Source organism: Scardinius erythrophthalmus, assembly GCF_964197995.2.
Source record: "Scardinius erythrophthalmus genome assembly, chromosome: 4".
Classification (NCBI taxonomy): domain Eukaryota; kingdom Metazoa; phylum Chordata; class Actinopteri; order Cypriniformes; family Leuciscidae; genus Scardinius; species Scardinius erythrophthalmus.
In genome coordinates, this window is record NC_138224.1 from 5,451,645 (window position 1) to 5,470,576 (window position 18,932).

At 36.5% G+C, this 18,932-nt stretch overlaps 3 protein-coding genes across 5 annotated transcripts; 1 reads left to right on the forward strand and 2 right to left on the reverse strand.

The window, feature by feature from the left end:
* Positions 1-3,903, forward strand: ucmaa (upper zone of growth plate and cartilage matrix associated a). 2 transcript variants are annotated; one of them, XR_014029965.1, is made up of 6 exons: positions 1-135; positions 660-716; positions 934-1,029; positions 2,061-2,159; positions 2,841-3,321; positions 3,486-3,774. XR_014029965.1 is itself a non-coding variant. In XM_081362749.1 (5 exons), the coding sequence occupies exons 1-5, from the start codon at positions 78-80 to the stop codon at positions 2,936-2,938; spliced, it is 408 nt and encodes a 135-aa protein (XP_081218875.1). In that variant the 5' UTR covers positions 1-77; the 3' UTR covers positions 2,939-3,903. The 2 variants fall into 2 exon arrangements, 1 of the variants encoding a protein (XP_081218875.1); XM_081362749.1 differs by having other exon boundaries at positions 2,841-3,903.
* On the reverse strand, positions 3,757-14,353 carry mcm10 (minichromosome maintenance 10 replication initiation factor). The gene is made up of 18 exons (XM_081362748.1): positions 14,193-14,353; positions 13,413-13,661; positions 12,461-12,706; positions 12,173-12,356; positions 10,555-10,720; positions 10,305-10,472; positions 8,974-9,090; positions 8,699-8,892; positions 8,547-8,617; positions 8,333-8,446; positions 7,849-7,966; positions 7,021-7,249; positions 5,959-6,091; positions 5,739-5,872; positions 5,414-5,527; positions 4,866-5,011; positions 4,741-4,783; positions 3,757-4,546 (listed from the first exon to the last, which is right to left on the reverse strand). Exons 1-18 carry the CDS (start codon positions 14,197-14,199, stop codon positions 4,463-4,465), a joined length of 2,517 nt encoding a protein of 838 aa, XP_081218874.1. The 5' UTR covers positions 14,200-14,353; the 3' UTR covers positions 3,757-4,462.
* A 731-nt stretch (positions 14,354-15,084) lies between these two features.
* nudt5 (nudix (nucleoside diphosphate linked moiety X)-type motif 5) lies at positions 15,085-18,909 on the reverse strand. 2 transcript variants are annotated; one of them, XM_081363146.1, is made up of 9 exons: positions 18,593-18,909; positions 18,399-18,462; positions 18,220-18,287; positions 17,799-17,851; positions 17,609-17,716; positions 17,416-17,511; positions 17,228-17,333; positions 16,978-17,031; positions 15,085-15,792 (listed from the first exon to the last, which is right to left on the reverse strand). In XM_081363146.1, the coding sequence occupies exons 2-8, from the start codon at positions 18,447-18,449 to the stop codon at positions 16,998-17,000; spliced, it is 516 nt and encodes a 171-aa protein (XP_081219272.1). In that variant the 5' UTR covers positions 18,450-18,462; positions 18,593-18,909; the 3' UTR covers positions 15,085-15,792; positions 16,978-16,997. The 2 variants fall into 2 exon arrangements, with proteins under 2 accessions (XP_081219272.1, XP_081219273.1); XM_081363147.1 differs by having other exon boundaries at positions 17,232-17,333; positions 18,593-18,714.
* Between the last annotated feature and the right edge of the window lie 23 nt (positions 18,910-18,932).

Here is an 18,932-nt window from a genome sequence, read left to right on the forward strand (position 1 = left end):
TCTTTCTCTCACATACACATGCTCTCTCTCAGGTCTCAGGACTCTCTGCTGTGGTTCTGATCCTCATCTTCTCAAGGATGGCCTGGAATCATACTGTCCTGCTCACACTGCTGCCCACCGTCCTCATTTTAATCGGTGAGTAACACCATTCAGCTTTACACATGTAAAATGTTTTGTTTTAGGGTTATAGGCTTAGTGTGAGTACTATTTATAAATACACTAAAACCATATAACAAGTCCCCGTTTAGATGGTTAAAAAAGTTGTATTAATGTAATTTAATTTAATCTGCTTTGAAATGTTTCTTCACAATCATGCTTTTACAAAAAAAAGTACTGTGGTGGTACTATGGTACAGTGAAGATTTTAGACACTGTACTATGGTGCTTTGCTTTATATATTGGTACTAAATGATTCATATACCATTTACAGGTTATTTCTAAGGACAAAATGTATATTACATGTCCAAAATGCCATGGTATAACTATGGAACCTTGATTAAAAAGATTGTATTAGCATGGTATTTTTGTAAATGTATTCAAAGACTGCTTTAATTTCTTGCAAAAAGCAATTGCAGGAAGAGTTAACAATTATTTCATATCAGAAGAATTTTCTTAAAGACTTGATCAGAAAAAAATAAAAGGGAAACACTTTTTTTTTAGTGCTGGCTGAGGTTGAAAGTGCAGCTGTTAAAGATGGAAAAAACACTGAAGCTCAAGGTGAGTTCAACACACACACACACACACACACACACACACACACACAAATTCATGGGGACTTTCTATAGACAATGATTTTTATACTGTATAAACTGTATATTCTATCCCCTAAACACAACCCTCACAGAAAAAAGAATAATAACTGGTCCCCACAGTTCACCAGGACTGCACACACATGCACACACACTCTTCTCCTCTTACTCCATTGCTTTTGCAGGCCCATCTAAACGAGTTTTCATGCCAGCATCAGATGCCTCAAACTTCTTCAAACGCCGCGGTCGCAGATCCCCAAGAACTTATGAAGAGTATTATGGTAAGTGCTCTCCTAATGTCAGTTCTGCTTCTTTTTAACTTCATCATAACAAAGACACGATTACACTTGTTCAACAATAAAAGAGCTTACATTCCACTCAAAGTAATCTCCCATTAAAATAATTCACACTGCAATAGGATGCAGATGTGAAGAAACAAATGAATAGCCTTCTTTACCTTTAATCATCTTACATATTAGAAGAGAGAGAGAAAAAAAAGATATCTTGAACAATGCAGCCTTGAGTCAAAAACCACTGGACTAGAAGGACCAACCGGACAATATGGAGCTGTTCTCTCTCTCTCTCTCTCCCCCTCCCACACACACATACTGACACTCGCCCAAACGCCATCAGGCCGTCCCTTAACCTGCCAGCCTACGACTGCAGCAATGAAGGCATGGAAAAGTTTTACTGAAGTGTATTTCAGGTTGTCAGCAGTGTGTGTGTGATGGTGCAGGAGCAGACACTGCAGGTTGGAGGAGTTAAAGCAGTTGGGGTTCGAGAGAGGAATGTGCAGACATGAGCTAAACTAACCTCCCTCACTATGGAGAAAGAGAGCGAAACTGAGATTATTTTTGGCACCCAATTTTGTTAATATCGGCAAACAGCTGTCAGCAGGTTCATGGGAATGTGTGTTACCCTGTTTATACTGTACAGTCTGGAGTTTTTGAGGATTCTGGGACGTCTCTAGAGAGGAGACTAAGATTTTTGTTGTTGTTGCAAGATTGCAAGGATAGTAGAGGACTGCTCATGTATCCAAACGTTGCAAGAAAAAAAAAAACGGGTTGAGGTTGTTTTATGGAAATCCAGAAGCATATTTACACTTTGCCTAGAGATGTATCAACATATATTTGGACATTTTGAGATTATAAGCATTGGCATGTCATTTCTGAACTCTAGCTTAGTCAATTCATGCATGTTTAAAATAATGCACATTCTGTTTTCAAATAAAGTAGTGAATTTTGAATACAAGAATATATATATATATATATGTGATTTCTATGCTGAAATATGTCTTTTCACTCACTTTTAGCGGAGCGAAGGGTGAAGCTGGCTGCAAATGAGCGGAGGAGGGAGCACTTTGAGGAACAAAGCAACGAATACGAGAACTATTTAGAGGAGGAGCGCGATGGTGAGACTGATCTCCCTGTTTGATTATCTTGGCTTCCAGAAAAGAGAAACATGCTGTGCTAAACCTTTACGGGATAAAGATTAATAAGAGGCTGATGACAGCAGTGGCTCTGAGCCTCTAACAATGATTAGGAATATAATCCAGAACACTTGATTGGTGACATTAGATCCCAGAAGTAAACAGTAAATCTGGCACAGATGATGACATTTAAATTGAACATTTTGACGTTCCAAGAACACGGACTAAGATAAGATTACTGATTTCAGATTTTATTTTTTATTTAACATGGAAACCCTATTTCCAAATAAAATACCACGGCTACTACAGTTATTGTTTCTACATTATGAATATTGGTTACAATTACATTGTAATAACTCAAATAAGTAGGCCTACTATGTAATATTAATTAACTATGTACTTACGTTAGGGTTAGTTACTTGTAACTATACATAGTTTACTGTTATTACTATGGTAAGTACATGTAGTACACTACGTGTTACCTGAATATTATGAATTTTAATTTATTTTTGATGATAATCATGGCTAAATACCACGTTACTGCAGTATATTGGCGAAATCTCCCAGACTCAATTTATTTTAGACATAATAAATTGTTACCTTTTATTATTTAAAATGGTCTTAGAGTCCCGTTCTAGCTGTTGTGTGTCTTTGTATCAACAGAACAGAATGAGCGGACCAGAGAGAAGAACGAACAGTGGAGAGAATTCAACTATGATGGGCAATACTCACGATACCCTCACCACCGCCCGTACGTCTGAGCACATGAAGGCCTCGAGAGTGGATCTTCTACTTCCATGACATTATATAACTATTATTCAAAACATATAAGCACTTATTGACTTAAAGCTCTTAATACTGCGGAGCCCCTAGGAAGAAAAAATTGTAAATGGGAGGGGAAATGATATGCCAATGCTTTTGTGTTCTCTTGCAAATGTTTTGCGTTGCCCTGAGAAATGTGTTCGCTTGCAAAACTTTGCATTTCCTTACAAAACTGTGTAGCACTGAATGCAAAAGTTATGCAAGGGAACGCAAAAGTTTTGTTAGCGAACGCTAAGATTCTCGGAAAGCAAACATTTTACGAGCGAATGCAGTTTCTTGGGGGAACACAAAAGATTTAAAATATATTTTTTTTCACCACCATGTCTCTATAAAATGGAGCCCCAAAAGGAACAAAACTATGATGAGATAAAATTGTTAGTGCTTTTGCGTTCTCTTGCAAATTTTCTCGGTGGAACACAAAACGTATTTTTTATATAACATTATAAATCAATATTATTATATTTTATCCTCCCATTACTATGTTAGGGGCTCCATATAATACATGTATCATAAAAGGGTTTATGTGTATGAAAGGTGTTTTTTGTGAGTGTTATAATCATTTGTCTTGAATCAAAAATTCTCTTTATCAGACTCATCAAAACATTCATGATTAGTTTGTGATTTTAAGAGCGACTGCTTAATTCCTTCAGTAATTACATTCAGCCATCATCTGACCTATTTCTTCTCATTTTCCACATTAGTGAGGATTTGATATAAAATGCAACAATCAGAACAATAAAAAAAGGGACAGAAAAAGCCAATAAAAGTAAAATTTAAACAAAAAACAAAAAAAACTTGCCTTTATTGCAACATCTTGTAAAGTCATAAATATGGTAATGTATTATATATATATAAAGAGCTCAGATTTGTGTATCTACAGATGGAATAAATATTCCAAGGCAGTATTTGCTGGCAGTGGAGTGACATTCCTGTGCTGAGAGCTTAGACAGATGGGAAAAAAAAGAGGGAGAAAGTAACAAGTAGAAAGAAAGATTTATCGGCCTTCCTGAGCCTCAGTGCCATTACCCAAATCTGACAGGAGAACGACTTCCTGCCACTCCTCCTGCTTTATGAAGAGCAGAGGGGTAATAAAGCTTTTAAATATCACTGCATGCTGTGACCAACAAGATTTAGCATGTGTGCCGTCGCCTCCAGTCAAATCAATATGAGAACGTTCACAAGTTCACTCAGTATCGTTTAATTCAGGTGTGCCACTTGACCGTTGATATTAAAGTTCAGAATTAAAATAACAGCATATATTTACATTTAAAAGGCTTGACAGCTTAGCTTAAAACAACAAATATATAGACAAGACAAACACTAGTAAAATCACATTTAAAATTAAATGTAACGCTGATGCCCCTTCAGTCACACTTTCAGAGTATGAAGACGTGATCCGAGCCTCCTCATCTGTGCGTTTATGGATGAAGAGCGGGCTCAGGCCGCGCACGGGACAGCTGACTCTACTTTAAACTGTTGAGGAATTTGGCCTGTTCCTCTCCACGTGGCAACAGTAGCTCCCCTCCGATTTTGGGTCCCTTTTTCTCCTGTGGAAGTGAAATACAGAGCGAGTTACGCGCTTATATGATTGAACTGCTGAAGTACCACTGAAAAATACAACCCAATTCGAATTATTGATAAATACTGTGCACTTATAGAACATTAAATAACATTAATCTATTCTGTTGTAACTTGTTTCAAGTAATTAAAGGATAAGTTTAATAAAGTATAATAACTGTACCTTTAACATGCCGTCTCTCTCCCACTTGAAGAGTCCACAATGGCTAAAATAGAAAAGTGAAATTTGAGTTATTAAAATGTCAGAATCTTATATAAAATGTGACCCATGAGTCGTGCGTCACGCACCTGCAGGCTCCGTGTGGCATCCGTGCCAGGCAGATCTTTCTCTGCCCACAGGGGCATTTGAAGAAGCGCTTGACGGCGTCGTGCCAGTGGTAGTCATGCTTGTCTTCCACACAGCGGTCCGCTGGTTTAAAGTGGGTGTATTTACACTGCGGGCGAGAGGGCCTCATGAACTAAACCGCATAAACGGTCCGTGATTTACAGGTGTAATCAGAACGAAACCACGTAATGGTCTAATTAGCATCTTAAAGAGGTTTGTTTGCTTATTGTTCCTCTTGAACGACAGGGATTGTGTCACAAATTGTGTTTGTCATTAAGACTTGCTGTGAATAAATACTAATTTGCTACTAATGATGCAGGAGAAATCGCTCTGAATGAGACGGCAATAAATGTGTTATTATTCTACAGAGATTTAAGTGCACCACTTAAAATTAAAAATGCATCCAGCGCTTTTTTGACACTAATTTCTCACCGGAAAAACAGTTATGTTATTTATGGCTTACTCCGCATGTAGGGCAGGTTGCTCTTTAGTTGCAAACTTGTTGACTCACGGTTTTGCAGGTGACGGCCCGACACTTCATCTCCCTGATATTCTTCATCTTCTCCTCCATCTTCTCTTTTTGCACCAGTGGCTCAAAATACTCCTGCATGGCCTGCTCCTCAATCTAGACGGATAACATTTAGTCACACATGCAAGAAAATTCCACCGGGCATGACCTGAACAATCATTTCATATCACACATGAATAAAAAAGCAAATAAAGTCAGATCGCTTCAAATCAACCACAAGCTCCGCCCACCTATTGTGACATCACATATCAAAGTATTGACATCTTATCAAAACACACACATGCTGCTGTTCAGCCAAGATACACACCTCTCCCATCATCCACGAGTTTGAGGACTTGGCGTTGAGGATTCGCTGAAACTCCTCTGATTGGATGTACTCCAGCTGTTCCCGCCTCTTTTTCTGAGCTGGCTCCTCCTCACCAATTGAATTTTCATCCGTTACTGCAGAAAGATATGTAGAAGAATAAGTGCCTTAGAGAAAAGCAAACAGGCAAACAGTCAATCATAAAACTCATGAATGTGTGTACCTGTAGGTGTGGAGAGATTACGCTCTACGCGACCAGTGATGTCATCGCTGTTGGCTCGCTTGCGTTTTACGGCATTTGGGTCGTCTTTAACAATGACTGAACCTTTGGCTTGGAGTTTCCTCACTGCCGCCAACTAATAAACAAAAATAAATAAAAACAGCCATTATAAACTGATTTAAAGCAGTTGGAAAATCATCCTGAAAGCATCAAGCGTTTTGATCAAAGGCTGCAAGGGGGATCACTGGCGGTCCGTGGAAAATTTGGGAGAATAAAAATAAATTAACTTAACAAATGTTACAGAATTACTGCTTTGAGAATGGAAATCACAAGATTAATGTGATTTTATTCTATTGATGGTTTTTGTTTTTAATAAAAATATGCATTAGAGCATACTTTAAATTCTTATATCAATAAATAATAAGAAATACAAATGTCATTTAAATGTTCCATTTTTAAATATGTATTAATAATTGAATAACTTAAAATGAACTCTTTCCCCGAATTAACATTCTCTTGCAGTCCTTTAGCTCGTCCTGGGTTTCACATTTCATTTGGTAACGGTAGGCAGTTTTGATTTATATGTTTAATGTTTGATGATCGCGTTATTTTATATGTGCCATGATATTGCTATATGTACCTGATTTTTCATTGTGCCTGATTTTTTACAAATATCTTTTAATTTTTGTTAATATATTATTATTAGTTATTACTCAATTAATAACAATTTAAGTTATTAAAATATTAAAAATGATAATGGTTTATTATGCTAACTTAATTTTAATTATTATATTTTTTTCTCATTGTTATTAAAAATGAAGTTAATAAATAAAAACCTCACATTCCTTGCACTAATAAAATAAAAATCGTATTTATATCAAATTCACTTCAGGTTTTGGCTTTAATAACAGATAGAAAAAAAATAAAAATACACAGAAACACAAAATTCTAGAATTAAAAAAATCCTTTGACAAATGATATGAGTAGGCTATATCATATGAGTATTTGTGATTTGTGATATGATATGACAAATGTAAATAAAAATGAGTAAAAACAAATGAGTACCTTTGTGGCTGAGAGGCTCTTTGATGAAGGTGGAGACAGATCAAGAAGGATGTCCTCTCCTTCTGAAAAACCACGGCCCAGCGATGGAACAGCAGGACCTGAGAGACGGGACGCAGGGCCAGACGACCCTTTCGGGACCTCCGAGGCTGCTTTTGGGGAGAGCAGGGGACCCCTGCTCACACTGGGCCGTGAGGGGGCGACAGGACCCCCGCTGTTCTGACCCAGCACCCTGGGTAGAGGGAAAAAATATTTATAGCACATCTACTGTAAGGACAGTTTAAAGGTCACATCATCATCATCATCATCATCATCATCATCATCATCTTTTTTTATTTAATGACATGTCAGCAATCAGAGCTATCTTCATGGCAAAAATTCAATTACAAAAACACAAATATCATATAAATACAATAAAAACAGAACAAAGATAACCAGCAAGTCATATTATACAATATATATTTTTTTAAGTTAACATATGATAAAAAATCCAAAACCTTTTCAGGTATAATCTCATTAAAAATTTCCTTAACTGAAATAACTTCATAAAAAAAAGCATTCTACTTGTGTTAAGTCCAGGACAATCTAATAAAATATGTTTGACAGTTAAAGGAATCCTACAAAACATACATAATGTTGGGTTTTCACCTTTAAGTAAAAAAGCATGGGTCAAACTTGTGTGACCTATACGACTTTAAAGGTCACAAGAGCACAACCAATCCAGAAACTCAATATGGAAGCACTAAATGTATCAGCTTTCAAAAGCAATGCAAAACAAATACAATGAGTAGTTAAAGGAACTACCTAAAAATATGAAAAAACACCCCTCACCTCTTTTGAATCTCTTCTGCCCTCTTCTTTCGAGCAAGCATTCTCTGCTGGTGTTGTTCTTTCTGCTGTTTGAGAAGGTCAGATGCAGATATAGACTGAACTGAAGACCCTGTCACAGCTAAAAACAAAGGCAAATAAAAAAATAAGGCAAGTAAGAAATTAAATTTGCAAGCTATCCCAGTGACAAATGTGCTGGCTTTTGGTTCAACAGACATCTGCTGGCCCAAAACAGAACTGCAGCATCAGAGAACATTCATAATTATTATTAATAGTGCAACTTGTCGCTCTCAAAATGCTTAAAATGCATGAAAACCAACAGTGTTTGAGGTCAAATCTGGGATGGTGGCCCTCGAGGTGCTTGGTTTGAAATGAGATTTGAGAGTTGTTTTAGTCTGTTCCTCACACGCTACAGATTAAGAATGACATGAGAGTGAGTAAATGCTCATAGAAGTTTAATTTGGGATGAACTATCCCTTTAAATTACCTGTACTTTTGGCCTGTCCTAAATGCCTCTTTATATTTAGTGCTCCAGGCGTCGGCATAGACATCAGGCCTTTGAAATCATCTGAACAGCCCAACACCTCGCCCGAATTCAGAGCTACCGGAACGAATGTTTGATTAGAAATCATGAATAAGCACAAAAAATGGCAGCCATTTTGAAAAAAAGAAAAGAAAAGTGTACTAAACAGAAAGTTTACCAAGTTTCTTAGTTGGGATGGATGCTAAAATAGACTGCATAGTGGGTTGTTTCTTTGGCTGTGGGGCAGACCTGTCAAAATAAAAGATTCATACGATAATTTCAGGGTTTGTGTGGATTTAAAAAGGTCATAAAAAGAGGCGGTGAACTCACGTCGAGGGCGCACAGGCGAGTGACGACATGCCCCCGTAGTGGAAGTTAGATTGGCACAGGCGCTCCTTCAAACTGCCCCGCCCCTTTCCTTTACCGGGGGCGGGGCTTGTGAAGCTGGACTGAAGCTCAGACCTCTTTGAGCTCATTTTCTTGTACTGGGCTTTAACATGGTACTGGCAGTACTGGCATTCATACTGTTAAAGCAAACAGGAGTAATGAAATGGTTGATGGTGAAATATTTCAGGATAGGAAGATGTTTGAACATGGAGACTTACCAAGTTGACTAGCTGAGTGCAAGAGTCCCCGTTCTTTTTTTTAGCTTTGCAGGTGCCGAAATCCATGGCTTCTCCCATTATAAGGACCTTCTGTGGGTGGTCCACTGTCAGGCTGAGCTGGAGAGAGACACGTACCACATGACTCATTCAAATTAACATTGTTCGTCATCTCTTTTACTTCCAGAATCAGACATAGTTTGGAAATAAATAGGGGTAATATACAAGAGTGTTATTTTAGTATTTAGGTATTGCATTAGTATAGTAAAAAATTTATTTTAAAAATAACATTAAATTCGATTTGCATTTTACTTCCATAATGGGACATTTGAGTGAAACGATATTTAGCAGGTAATAATGAGGGGTGGGACTTGATTTTATGCATCAGGATTTGATTGAATGGAAACACATGAAGTTATTATTGATATTATTTTGGTTCCAGTTGTTAAAGGGGCAATATGTAGAATTCAGAAACCCTTGTTATTAGCGACACCGGTGGCTGTTAAGTGAACTGCAGCCTGCAACTTATTGCTTGTGCGTTCACTGGTGCACATGTACAAAAAACTGGACGTGATTCAAGGCCCTGATATACTCAGAGCAACATTCTTTCGTTCTTCAATTAGAAGTAAAAAGTAGCTGGAAAAATCTTTGCAGCGATATATTGTTAATTCAGACACCTTCCACGCTGCTGAGAGCGACATTCAGATGAATATGTAAATATGTGTGGCGCGCTTTCCTCTCAATAACAAAATAAACAACAAAAATGAGAGCGGTGAGAAAACAGCAGTTAAGAAAGCATCTGATCATAGCGATGTGGATATGTTTGCACCAGCTCTGCAACTCACTGGCATCATTATAGACAGATTAGGTCATTAAAATTACACTGTTATGATAGTTTGATTATAATGTATATTCTGAGACTATAGAATGCATAGATCTGAGACTATAGTTTGAATTCATCCCTTTTCTTTGCATGGCATTCACATTACAGTACAGAATGGCTCTTTCGGCATTATCCTGAACATTGTATAAGCATTCATTTCATGTGTCATAGCACGGAAGAGAGGCTCTTAGAAGCGCACAACTGCGTAAACGTCACATCCTTTTGATTTTCGATTTATGAGTCCGTCACATAAAATCAATCTACAGGCTTTCACGAACAACCTAGGAAGTCGGGGAAGGTCTCGCTTTCACACATAGGCAAAAAAAGAAAAGAAAAAGTGATTAAAACATAAAAATTCGTACATACAGCCCCTTTAAAGATAGAAAAGAGTATTTATATATAGATATATATGATATTGAGGTTCAATATCACAAACTTTATGTTCACAAACCTCATTGGAACCCTCTTTGTTCTTCATTGGGTTTGGATTGAGGATGCCAATCACTGTCCCAGTGTCAGTCTTCCACAGATCCGTGTGAACAGACCCAAACAGGAAGAGAGACACAATCACCTCCAGATTGTGAAGGTCATTCAGCTTCCAGATGCTGAAGGTTTTCCCCTACAAAATACAAAAGGGTATAATCAAACATACAAGACGTAATCCATTTACAGTTCAGATCTCAGAAACACCGGGCTCTTACATTGTTTTTGCTCTGTGGGGTAATCTTATTTATCACCACTGCGAAAGTGACCCAGTCACTGTCCTCTAAATTGTCCCTGGCCAGTCGATCGGGCAACTGGGAGAGCTTGATCAGTTTGCGGGTGGACATTTTTTGCTCAATGTCTATGGAAGACAGACGTGGTTTCCTACAGAGAAAAAAAAACGTGCTTTTAATAGAAAATCTGAAATACATATTTATGTAAAATTAAGGTCAAGTTCAGATGGAATCAGGTTATTTATGGATATTATCCTCATTAAATTAACAACTTAATTGTATATGTAATAAAACCAATTAAAGCAACATTAAAAAGGCCACATTATGCCCTTTTTAAAAGTCTTGATTTGGTTTTTGGGGTTTACTAGAATAGGTATTCATGCTTGAATGTTGAAAAAACATTATTTTACAATATTGCAACATCTATATTTCTAGTCTGTCAGTAACACTCTGTTTAGTTCAGGTCTCTATGAAGCTCCTCCTTCAGAAAAGAACATTGGTTCAGCTGACCAATCAGAGCACAGAGTGTTGTGATTGCTTCAAGCAAGTTTTGGAACACGAGTTTCAACACACTACCAAAGCAACTCAACCAGGCCCTTTTTTTTTTGCATATGCATTGAATGGGAATTATTTAAATGAGGAATATTGTGACGTATCCTTTCCCAGAAGACAACTCAAGACTACAATCGAGGCGTTTCAGGGAGTTCAGATATAGAGAAAAACTCCCATTGAGGGGGGATTTAGTCTTTAATCTAGGGCTGTTTTCGACTAAGGATTTTCATAGTCGAATCTGATTCGTTAGATTTTGCCGTAGTCGACTGATAGTCGAACCTTTTTTTTTTCTTTTTTCTTTTTTTTAGATAGCAGCTAGATTTTTTCCATTTCAAACAAAAGAGCTAAAAAACACATATATATCACACATATATCATAACATTTCATAAACATGAGGAGCAATATGAGAGAGAAATTTGGTGATGGTTGTTTAGGTACATTAAATCACGTAAGGCTTTTTCACGCCCATGAGAACCGCGTGGAGTCAACTCACAGCCGCTCCGCAGCCCTGCTGAAAATGTGAAGCAGAAACGCTTAATATCAGATAACGTCCATAATAATTGGATTCTGGGTTCGATTTTTTGACCATTTTCAGTGGTTATGAGGAGCAATATGAGAGGGAAATTTGGTAATCGTTGTTTAGGTACATTAAACAACGTAAAGCTTTTTAACGCACATGAGAACCGTGTGGAGTCAGCTTTTTAACGCACATGAGAACCGTGTGGAGTCAACTCACAGCCGCTCCGCTGCCCTGCTGAAAATGTGAAGCAGATTTTTGAATACATTTTTATTTATTTACATTAGTAAGCTACAGGACATCGTCTTTCAAAACATGACCTGAAAAAATAAAATAAAAATGGTACCCAGCCCTTCTGAAAATGCGAATGCGTCTCTGTCCCCAGCACATTTCAAACCAAACTGACGCCCATGTATTCGACTATGAGGTTCATAGTCGAATCAGACCTCTCCGAATCGAATCGTCGAATCCTCGACTATTAGAAGTCAGCCCTACTTTAATCATTCCAACAAGCCAAAGTTATTGTACACTGACCTGAGTCTGAGACCTGAGAATTTCTCCACGGCAACCTCTTGATTGACAGATGGGCGTGGTGTTGCCTGACGCACAGTGGGAGGAGTCTTGAGAGGGGGCGGTGACTTCAACGTACTGTCTCTCATTGGCTGAGATTGGCAGTTATTTATACTCTGGCCAATAGGAGTCTGCTTTTCTGAGGAAGCTAATTTACAAAATAATTATTTTATTTAAAGCATATATGATAATTCATACATTTCCATAATCCTTTTTGTAAGCAAAAAGAACCAAGAAACACTGGACTTGCACCTGCTTTGGGTGGATGGGCCGACCTCTGCTTGTTCTTCTGTTTTGCTGCGACACCTGACGGAGGAGAGGCTCTGCTGTCCCGTCGTGTCGGTGGGGTCGTATTCAACCCCCCCTGAGGTGGTGTTAAGGGTTTGGTGCTCGCCTGTCTCTGGATGGACGGTTTGTTTTCAGGCTGTGTGGTTTTCTGCGAGGCCTCCAGCTGCTGCTGTAGCTTTTGCATCTTCTGCTGCATTAAATTCAGTTCGGCTGGAAGACAAATACAGTCATGATCATCACACGACAGCAGGGGCGCGGGAAGTGGGGGTGCTCACAGAGTTGTAAATGCAACGCATATGTTTGTTCATTAACATTTATTAATTTTTAGCATTTAGTCATTTATTTGTAATAAACACTTTAAGTGGGCTATTTAAAAAGTGTTATTTATATGTTAAATTATGTTTTTAAAACATACGCGCAGAGCGTTACGTAATATTGTGTGTGTGTCGAAAGAATTTGTCGGCAGCTGCTAAAAAAAAACACACAAAAAAACCCAGAGCTACTCCTGAGCGCAAGTTTACTGTCAGTGTTGTGTAAGTAAGGTTAGCACTAGGCAGGTTTTTTGTGTTAATTTCTATTTCCTGCCGCTGTGCAGGCTCTTTTATTGTATATGACACTGTAAACAGCCCAATAACCCTTTTCTTTAAAGGATTAATTTTATGTCCCATTGACTGGTCCATTGCATTATAAATAAAAGCAAAATCAATAAAGTCAAAAATGTGATGTGCAGTCAGGTTTGAGTGTGTGCGCTGTTTGAACTAGTGTTCTCACTGATACGCTTCTTGTGATTCGCGGAGTTTTGACGAATTTTATAGTCTTGATATTGTTTCTTATTCAAAAGTGGTGACGCCCCTGCACGACAGTCCATGTATAACCTGTGCGTATATAAACATGCCTAGAATAACTAGAGCATTACCCTCGAGATCTTCCTTTGACTTATTCAAGCCACCGCCCCCTTCAGCCGAGCTGGATTTCCCAGGTGCCACGTCTTCTTCCCCTTCCTCCTCCTCCTCCTCCTCCTCCGGCTCAATATATTGATGACCGTCGTCATCCTCATCGAAGAGGTCGTCCAGATTGTCCGTGTCCTCTCCAGCAGCAGGAGTCTCCAGATTCTGGCTCTCGCTCTCCGCAAATAAAGACAGCAGCATGTCCAGATTCTCCTCCTCTGATGTCAGACACATGTAATAATTACATTGTACAGTATATTGCTCATTCATTTAACATCGCAGTTACAAAATAGAACATAACATTATATGTTACATAAATACATGTACATTCAGTTAATACTAAAATTCTTTCATATAACATTTTATAAGGATCATATATAATACATACATTCTATATAGAACACATTGATTAGATATAACAGATTAAAACTAATATAATATGACTGTCATGTGTAATACTCTTAAAATACTATATGAACACATGCACCACATATAAAAATATATGATCGAATAAAGGACAGGAATATACTTTGTCCAAAACAGTATTTCAAAAGAGCAACAACAGCATACAAAGATTTATATTATATTATAACATACTAATGATATCATAATACACATCATAGAGTAGTAAAAATCAGCCCAAGAGATTTCGGGAACTGCAGGAACATATCTCATCTAATTTAGGTATGGTTTATTCAACCAAGTAATAAACCGGACACATATTTGTACTAATATGCTGTCGGACATACCTGTCATTTTGATTTTGATCGCTTTTCCTTGCTTTGTGTTTAAATGAAAGTGATTTAACAACTCAGAGGATCCGAAGCAGCAGCTGTTGTTTCAATGTTGGCGCGAAAAAAGTTTAATATTCAGGACCCCGGAAATACGTCACGGAGAGAACGTCGTGCCTGTCCATAACATAATAATAATAATTAAAAAAAAATAAGAGTTAAATTATTTTACAAAAGCATCACAATTTTTCAAAAACGTCACAATAATTGTTTTTGTAAAAAAAAAAAAAAAAATGAAAAATACAATCAATCTAATGTTTACTGTAGCGTCACGTGGTTATATTTACATGTCCATAACATAATAATATAACTAATTAAACTGTTTTACTAAAGCATAACAGTTTAACAAAAACCGTACATGTTTAAAAAAACAAGAATACTGTTCTTCGTCTACGCGCCACGTAGTGATATTCACATTTCCAGGTCTAGCTCAAAAAATATTTTTAAGCACGCTTAGTTTTCCGAGAATATTGGCTGGTATTGACCTCTGTTCTTGGTAAAGGATTACTTAAGTTTAGATTTCGAATTTGCTTTGATAGACTAAAAATATAAATGTAAAATCAAATTATAAATATTCCAACAAGAACAGTTAATTGTTCATTTATAATTTACATAACAATATTAAATGGATTCCTTTATTCATAACAGTCATGTGAATTATAAATGTATATAAATATACAGGCAGTCAGTGTCAAGTTGTGCACCTGTGTACAATGTGCTATTGAACAATAAATTATGTAAAAAAGTCAGGTTTGATAAATTATTTTGAATTACACTCTGAGTAAATATGCAAGGAAGACTGATAGGAAAGAATAACAAATAAATAAGAGACATAAAACCACACACAAATGCAAAATCTAAACCGTTAAATTTATTAGATAAAAATGAATAGTTATTCACGTATACAGCATTGCAAATGCATCTTCCAGTTCAAACTGTAATGTATTAGAACAATTTACAATCAATGTAGGCCTTTTAGACAATTGGATACACAATATATATGAACGTATATGAACACGTAGCTACAGTACATCAAAAACAGACGTTTTATGTCAGTTTTATGCTCAGATCTGATTACAATACCAAGAACAATTCCTAATAAGGAGTCTTTCTATGACACTTACTGTATGGCCTATTAATATAACTTTATTATTTTGTTTTGTGGCTTCCTTTTGTTGTTACAGGGTTTACTGGGAAGAAAAAATGCACAATTCTAGCTGTCAGAACCTTTAGTTAAATTTGGTCAAATCCTGTTTAATCATCTATTTAATCTTGAATTGTAAAACATTGCAAACACTGAATAATACGGTTAATACTGTAGTACTGTTAGTTTAATAGGAATGTTCAGGCAGCTGTGGTAAAACTCTAAGGCTCTGGTCAAGTATTAGTTGATTTCCTCACACAAGGTTTGACTGCGGTCGTCCTGTAGTGTGTTCCAGAGGAGAGTCTCACTGCTTCAGCACAGGCAACTCTCTGGGTTTAAAGAAGGCCTGGGACATTCCCATTGCATAGATATACACCTTGGAGTCCACAATGATTTTCTCTTTTTGAAGTAACACTATAAAAAAAAAAAAAAAGGAACAACATAAGGTTTAGTACGGCAAAGCAAAATCTAACAAACTGAGTGAAAATCATACAAAATGAATACTGAATAAATAGGTTTGGAATATATATATATATATATATATATATATATATATATATATATATATATATATATATATATATATATATATATATATATATATATACACACATATATATATATATATATATATATATATATATATATGAATTTCAGATGCAATAGCTTAAGTGCCATCTGAAATTTTCTTCTAGAATGATCTTTTTTATCAAGCTTGTATATTTAAATTCAGTAATTTCACTTAAATGGCAATGAAAATTACCTATTAATTGTCATTTAAGTGAAATTACTGAACTTAAATATACGAGCTTGATAAAAATGCTCATTCTAGAAGAAGATTTTAGATGGCACTTATCTGAACTCTTCACATATATACACATATATACGCTACTCTTCAGTGTCACATGATCCTTCAGAAATCATTCTATTGTGCTGATTTACTGCTCAAGAAACATTTATTGTTATTTTCAATGTTGAAAACCATTTTTACTGCTTAACATTTTTGTGGAAACCGTGATAAAAAAAAAATCAGGATTCTTTGATGAATAGAGAGTTTAAAAGAACAGCATTTATTTGAAATATAAATCTTTTGTCACATCATAAATGTCTTTACTGGCACTTGAACCAATTTAATGCATCCTTGTTGAATATAAGGTTTTTTTTTTTAAAGATCATGCTTACTCTAATCTTTCAAATGGTAGTGCATCACAGTTTACACAAACTATTAAGCAGCTCAACTGTTTTCAACACTGATATTAATAGCAATCATAATAATAATAAAAGCAAATCAGCATTTTAGAATGATTTCTGAATGATCATGTGACACTGAAGACTGGAGTAATATGCTGAGAATTTGGCCTTACAATCACAGGGATAAATCATATTTAAAAATATATTTAAATAGAAAACTGTTACTTTAAATTGTAATAATATTTCGCAATATGACTGTTTTTACTGTAATTTTTGATGATTCTTACTCAGCATAAGAGACTTGAGCTTGAGCTTTTATTTAGCAAAAAAACAAATCATAACCAATGGGAATAACTATAAACTAAAAAAATTATGCATTTCTCATCAGCAAGAAATCTACTCACTCACCGTCGATTTTTTGCTGGAATTCATCCAAAGGTAGAAGAACAACCTCCACAAATTCTGAGACACAAAATACATTTTCAGAAAAATAAAAAATAAATAAAACATTATCAATAATGGTGACTTGTTTTTTACTGGAAAACAAATACATACCTCCATCACCTAGACATGCACAATGGAGAAAAATAATAATAATGAATAGTTATGCATTCATTTAAAACACACTATGTTTCAATGACAGGACATGATCCTTCACTCACCCAGCTGCTGAGTGGGGTTTATATTATCACTGTCATCTCCGTTAATATGTACCATCACGATCTGTGTGGTGCAGTTAGACAAGCCCGGGTCTAAACATGTGACTGAAAGACAGAAAATGGGATGAGATATTAAAATACGTATAAGCATATTGTCAAGTATACACACACACGACAGCAGTTGTACCTGGGGTGATGCCCACGACCTCCCCTTTGTAACCCGTTTCCTCCTTTAGTTCTCTCAAAGCAGCCGCTTCAGCAGTCTCATTGTCATCAATCAGACCTGAAATGTTCATACAGAGCGAATAATCAATGGTTATTTTATTTTATATAAACTATTATAGGCTGTACAAACCTAAAGCAGACCGGCATCATCAGACCTGCAGGAAACTCCAGTACGTTGCATCCCAAGGGTGGACGAAACTGCTTCACCATGACGACACAGTCTTTATGTAGGGTCCGCTTCAGGAGGGCTATGATTCCCACACCTTACAATATATTTATAGAGCATTAAAGCATAAATAAAAGTTACAAATGAAAGTGTGTGAGAGTGTATGGAAGCACACACACCATCAGCTTCAGTGTTGGCTACTCGGGTTGTTCTCTTCACGGTTTCCCATGTTCTGAGGGGACAAAGATCCACAAAAGATATTCCAGTTAAGTGTCTAGAAAGATAGCATCTGTTTGTCTGTCTGTCTATCTATCGGTCTATCTATATGTATGCATGTTTGTATGTGTGTATCTGTCTGTCTGTACATTGATGTCTCTTTCTGTCTATCAATCCATTCATCTGTCTATTTATCTAGAAATTATTACGAAAAAATATATTAGGCTGTTTGACGGAATTAAACCAGATTATTCCAATTATTTATCTATCCAACTACCTAGCTATCTAACTAGAAATAACCAGTGAGAGTATCATCATCATCATGTCCACTCCACTCACGGTCCAGAGGTCACACATCATTCACACACAGTCACAGATCAATACCTGGTGCTTCCAGAGGGATCCACATATGTGGTCTTCTCAAGCTTCACCCAGTTCCCACTTGCTATAACCTAACAAGAGCACATACTTTACTGTTAAAGAGCACTTGATAACAACATGTGGGTGTTTACATGAAGGCAAAATGTAGCATGTTTATTTTGCTGTTCATTTAAGACTCTTACCTCCTCTTTGGTTACATGAGGTTCAGTAGTGGCTTTCTTTGGAGAGCTCATCTTTGTGTTAATTCTGCACGTGCAAAAGAAATTAAGTTACAGGACGCATGATGTTGTCATGATGATGACCATAGTCTATTTCAACTAGTTAATACGCAAAAAGGTAACGAGACATCAGTCGTTTGAATTAGCGGGGTACTTACCAGACAAATCCGAGAGAATGTCAAATAGACAACAGTGATCTGCTACTAGAAAGTATGGTGATGTTTAGTTAGTTTTCTTTCATGAAGTCACGTGTTCAATGAACATCTGCCCACTTGTGTGCAGCTAAAACAGTTCCTCCTCTTGTACATTGCATCATGTTATCGTCGTATACATTATGTTGTCAACCTGGCCGCTTAAATTAAAAAAAAAAGAAAAAAGATTGAACATAAAACGTCCTTAAAGTATTAAAAACACAGAATTGTTACAAAACAAAGCACAGTTATAAACCGGAACTGACTGTAGTAACGGGTTGTATAGTTATACCGGAATGTTTTTGAG

Bases quoted from the DNA above. Each gene is read 5' to 3' on its own strand.
- ucmaa (XM_081362749.1), top strand. From the start codon at position 78: ATGGCCTGGAATCATACTGTCCTGCTCACACTGCTGCCCACCGTCCTC. The intron at 136-659 runs GTGAGTAACACC...CTTTTTTTTTAG, and splicing joins CACCGTCCTCATTTTAATCG to TGCTGGCTGAGGTTGAAAGT. The intron at 717-933 runs GTGAGTTCAACA...TTGCTTTTGCAG, and splicing joins AAAAAACACTGAAGCTCAAG to GCCCATCTAAACGAGTTTTC.
- mcm10 (XM_081362748.1), bottom strand. The intron at 12,357-12,460 runs GTGCAAGTCCAG...TTTGTAAATTAG, and splicing joins GGCCCATCCACCCAAAGCAG to CTTCCTCAGAAAAGCAGACT. The intron at 4,547-4,740 runs GTACAGTTATTA...TCACTTCCACAG, and splicing joins AGAGAGACGGCATGTTAAAG to GAGAAAAAGGGACCCAAAAT.
- nudt5 (XM_081363147.1), bottom strand. From the start codon at position 18,449: ATGAGCTCTCCAAAGAAAGCCACTACTGAACCTCATGTAACCAAAGAG. The intron at 17,852-18,219 runs GTATTGATCTGT...TTGTCCCCTCAG, and splicing joins GATCCCTCTGGAAGCACCAG to AACATGGGAAACCGTGAAGA. The intron at 17,512-17,608 runs GTCTGATGATGC...TGAACATTTCAG, and splicing joins CGTACTGGAGTTTCCTGCAG to GTCTGATTGATGACAATGAG.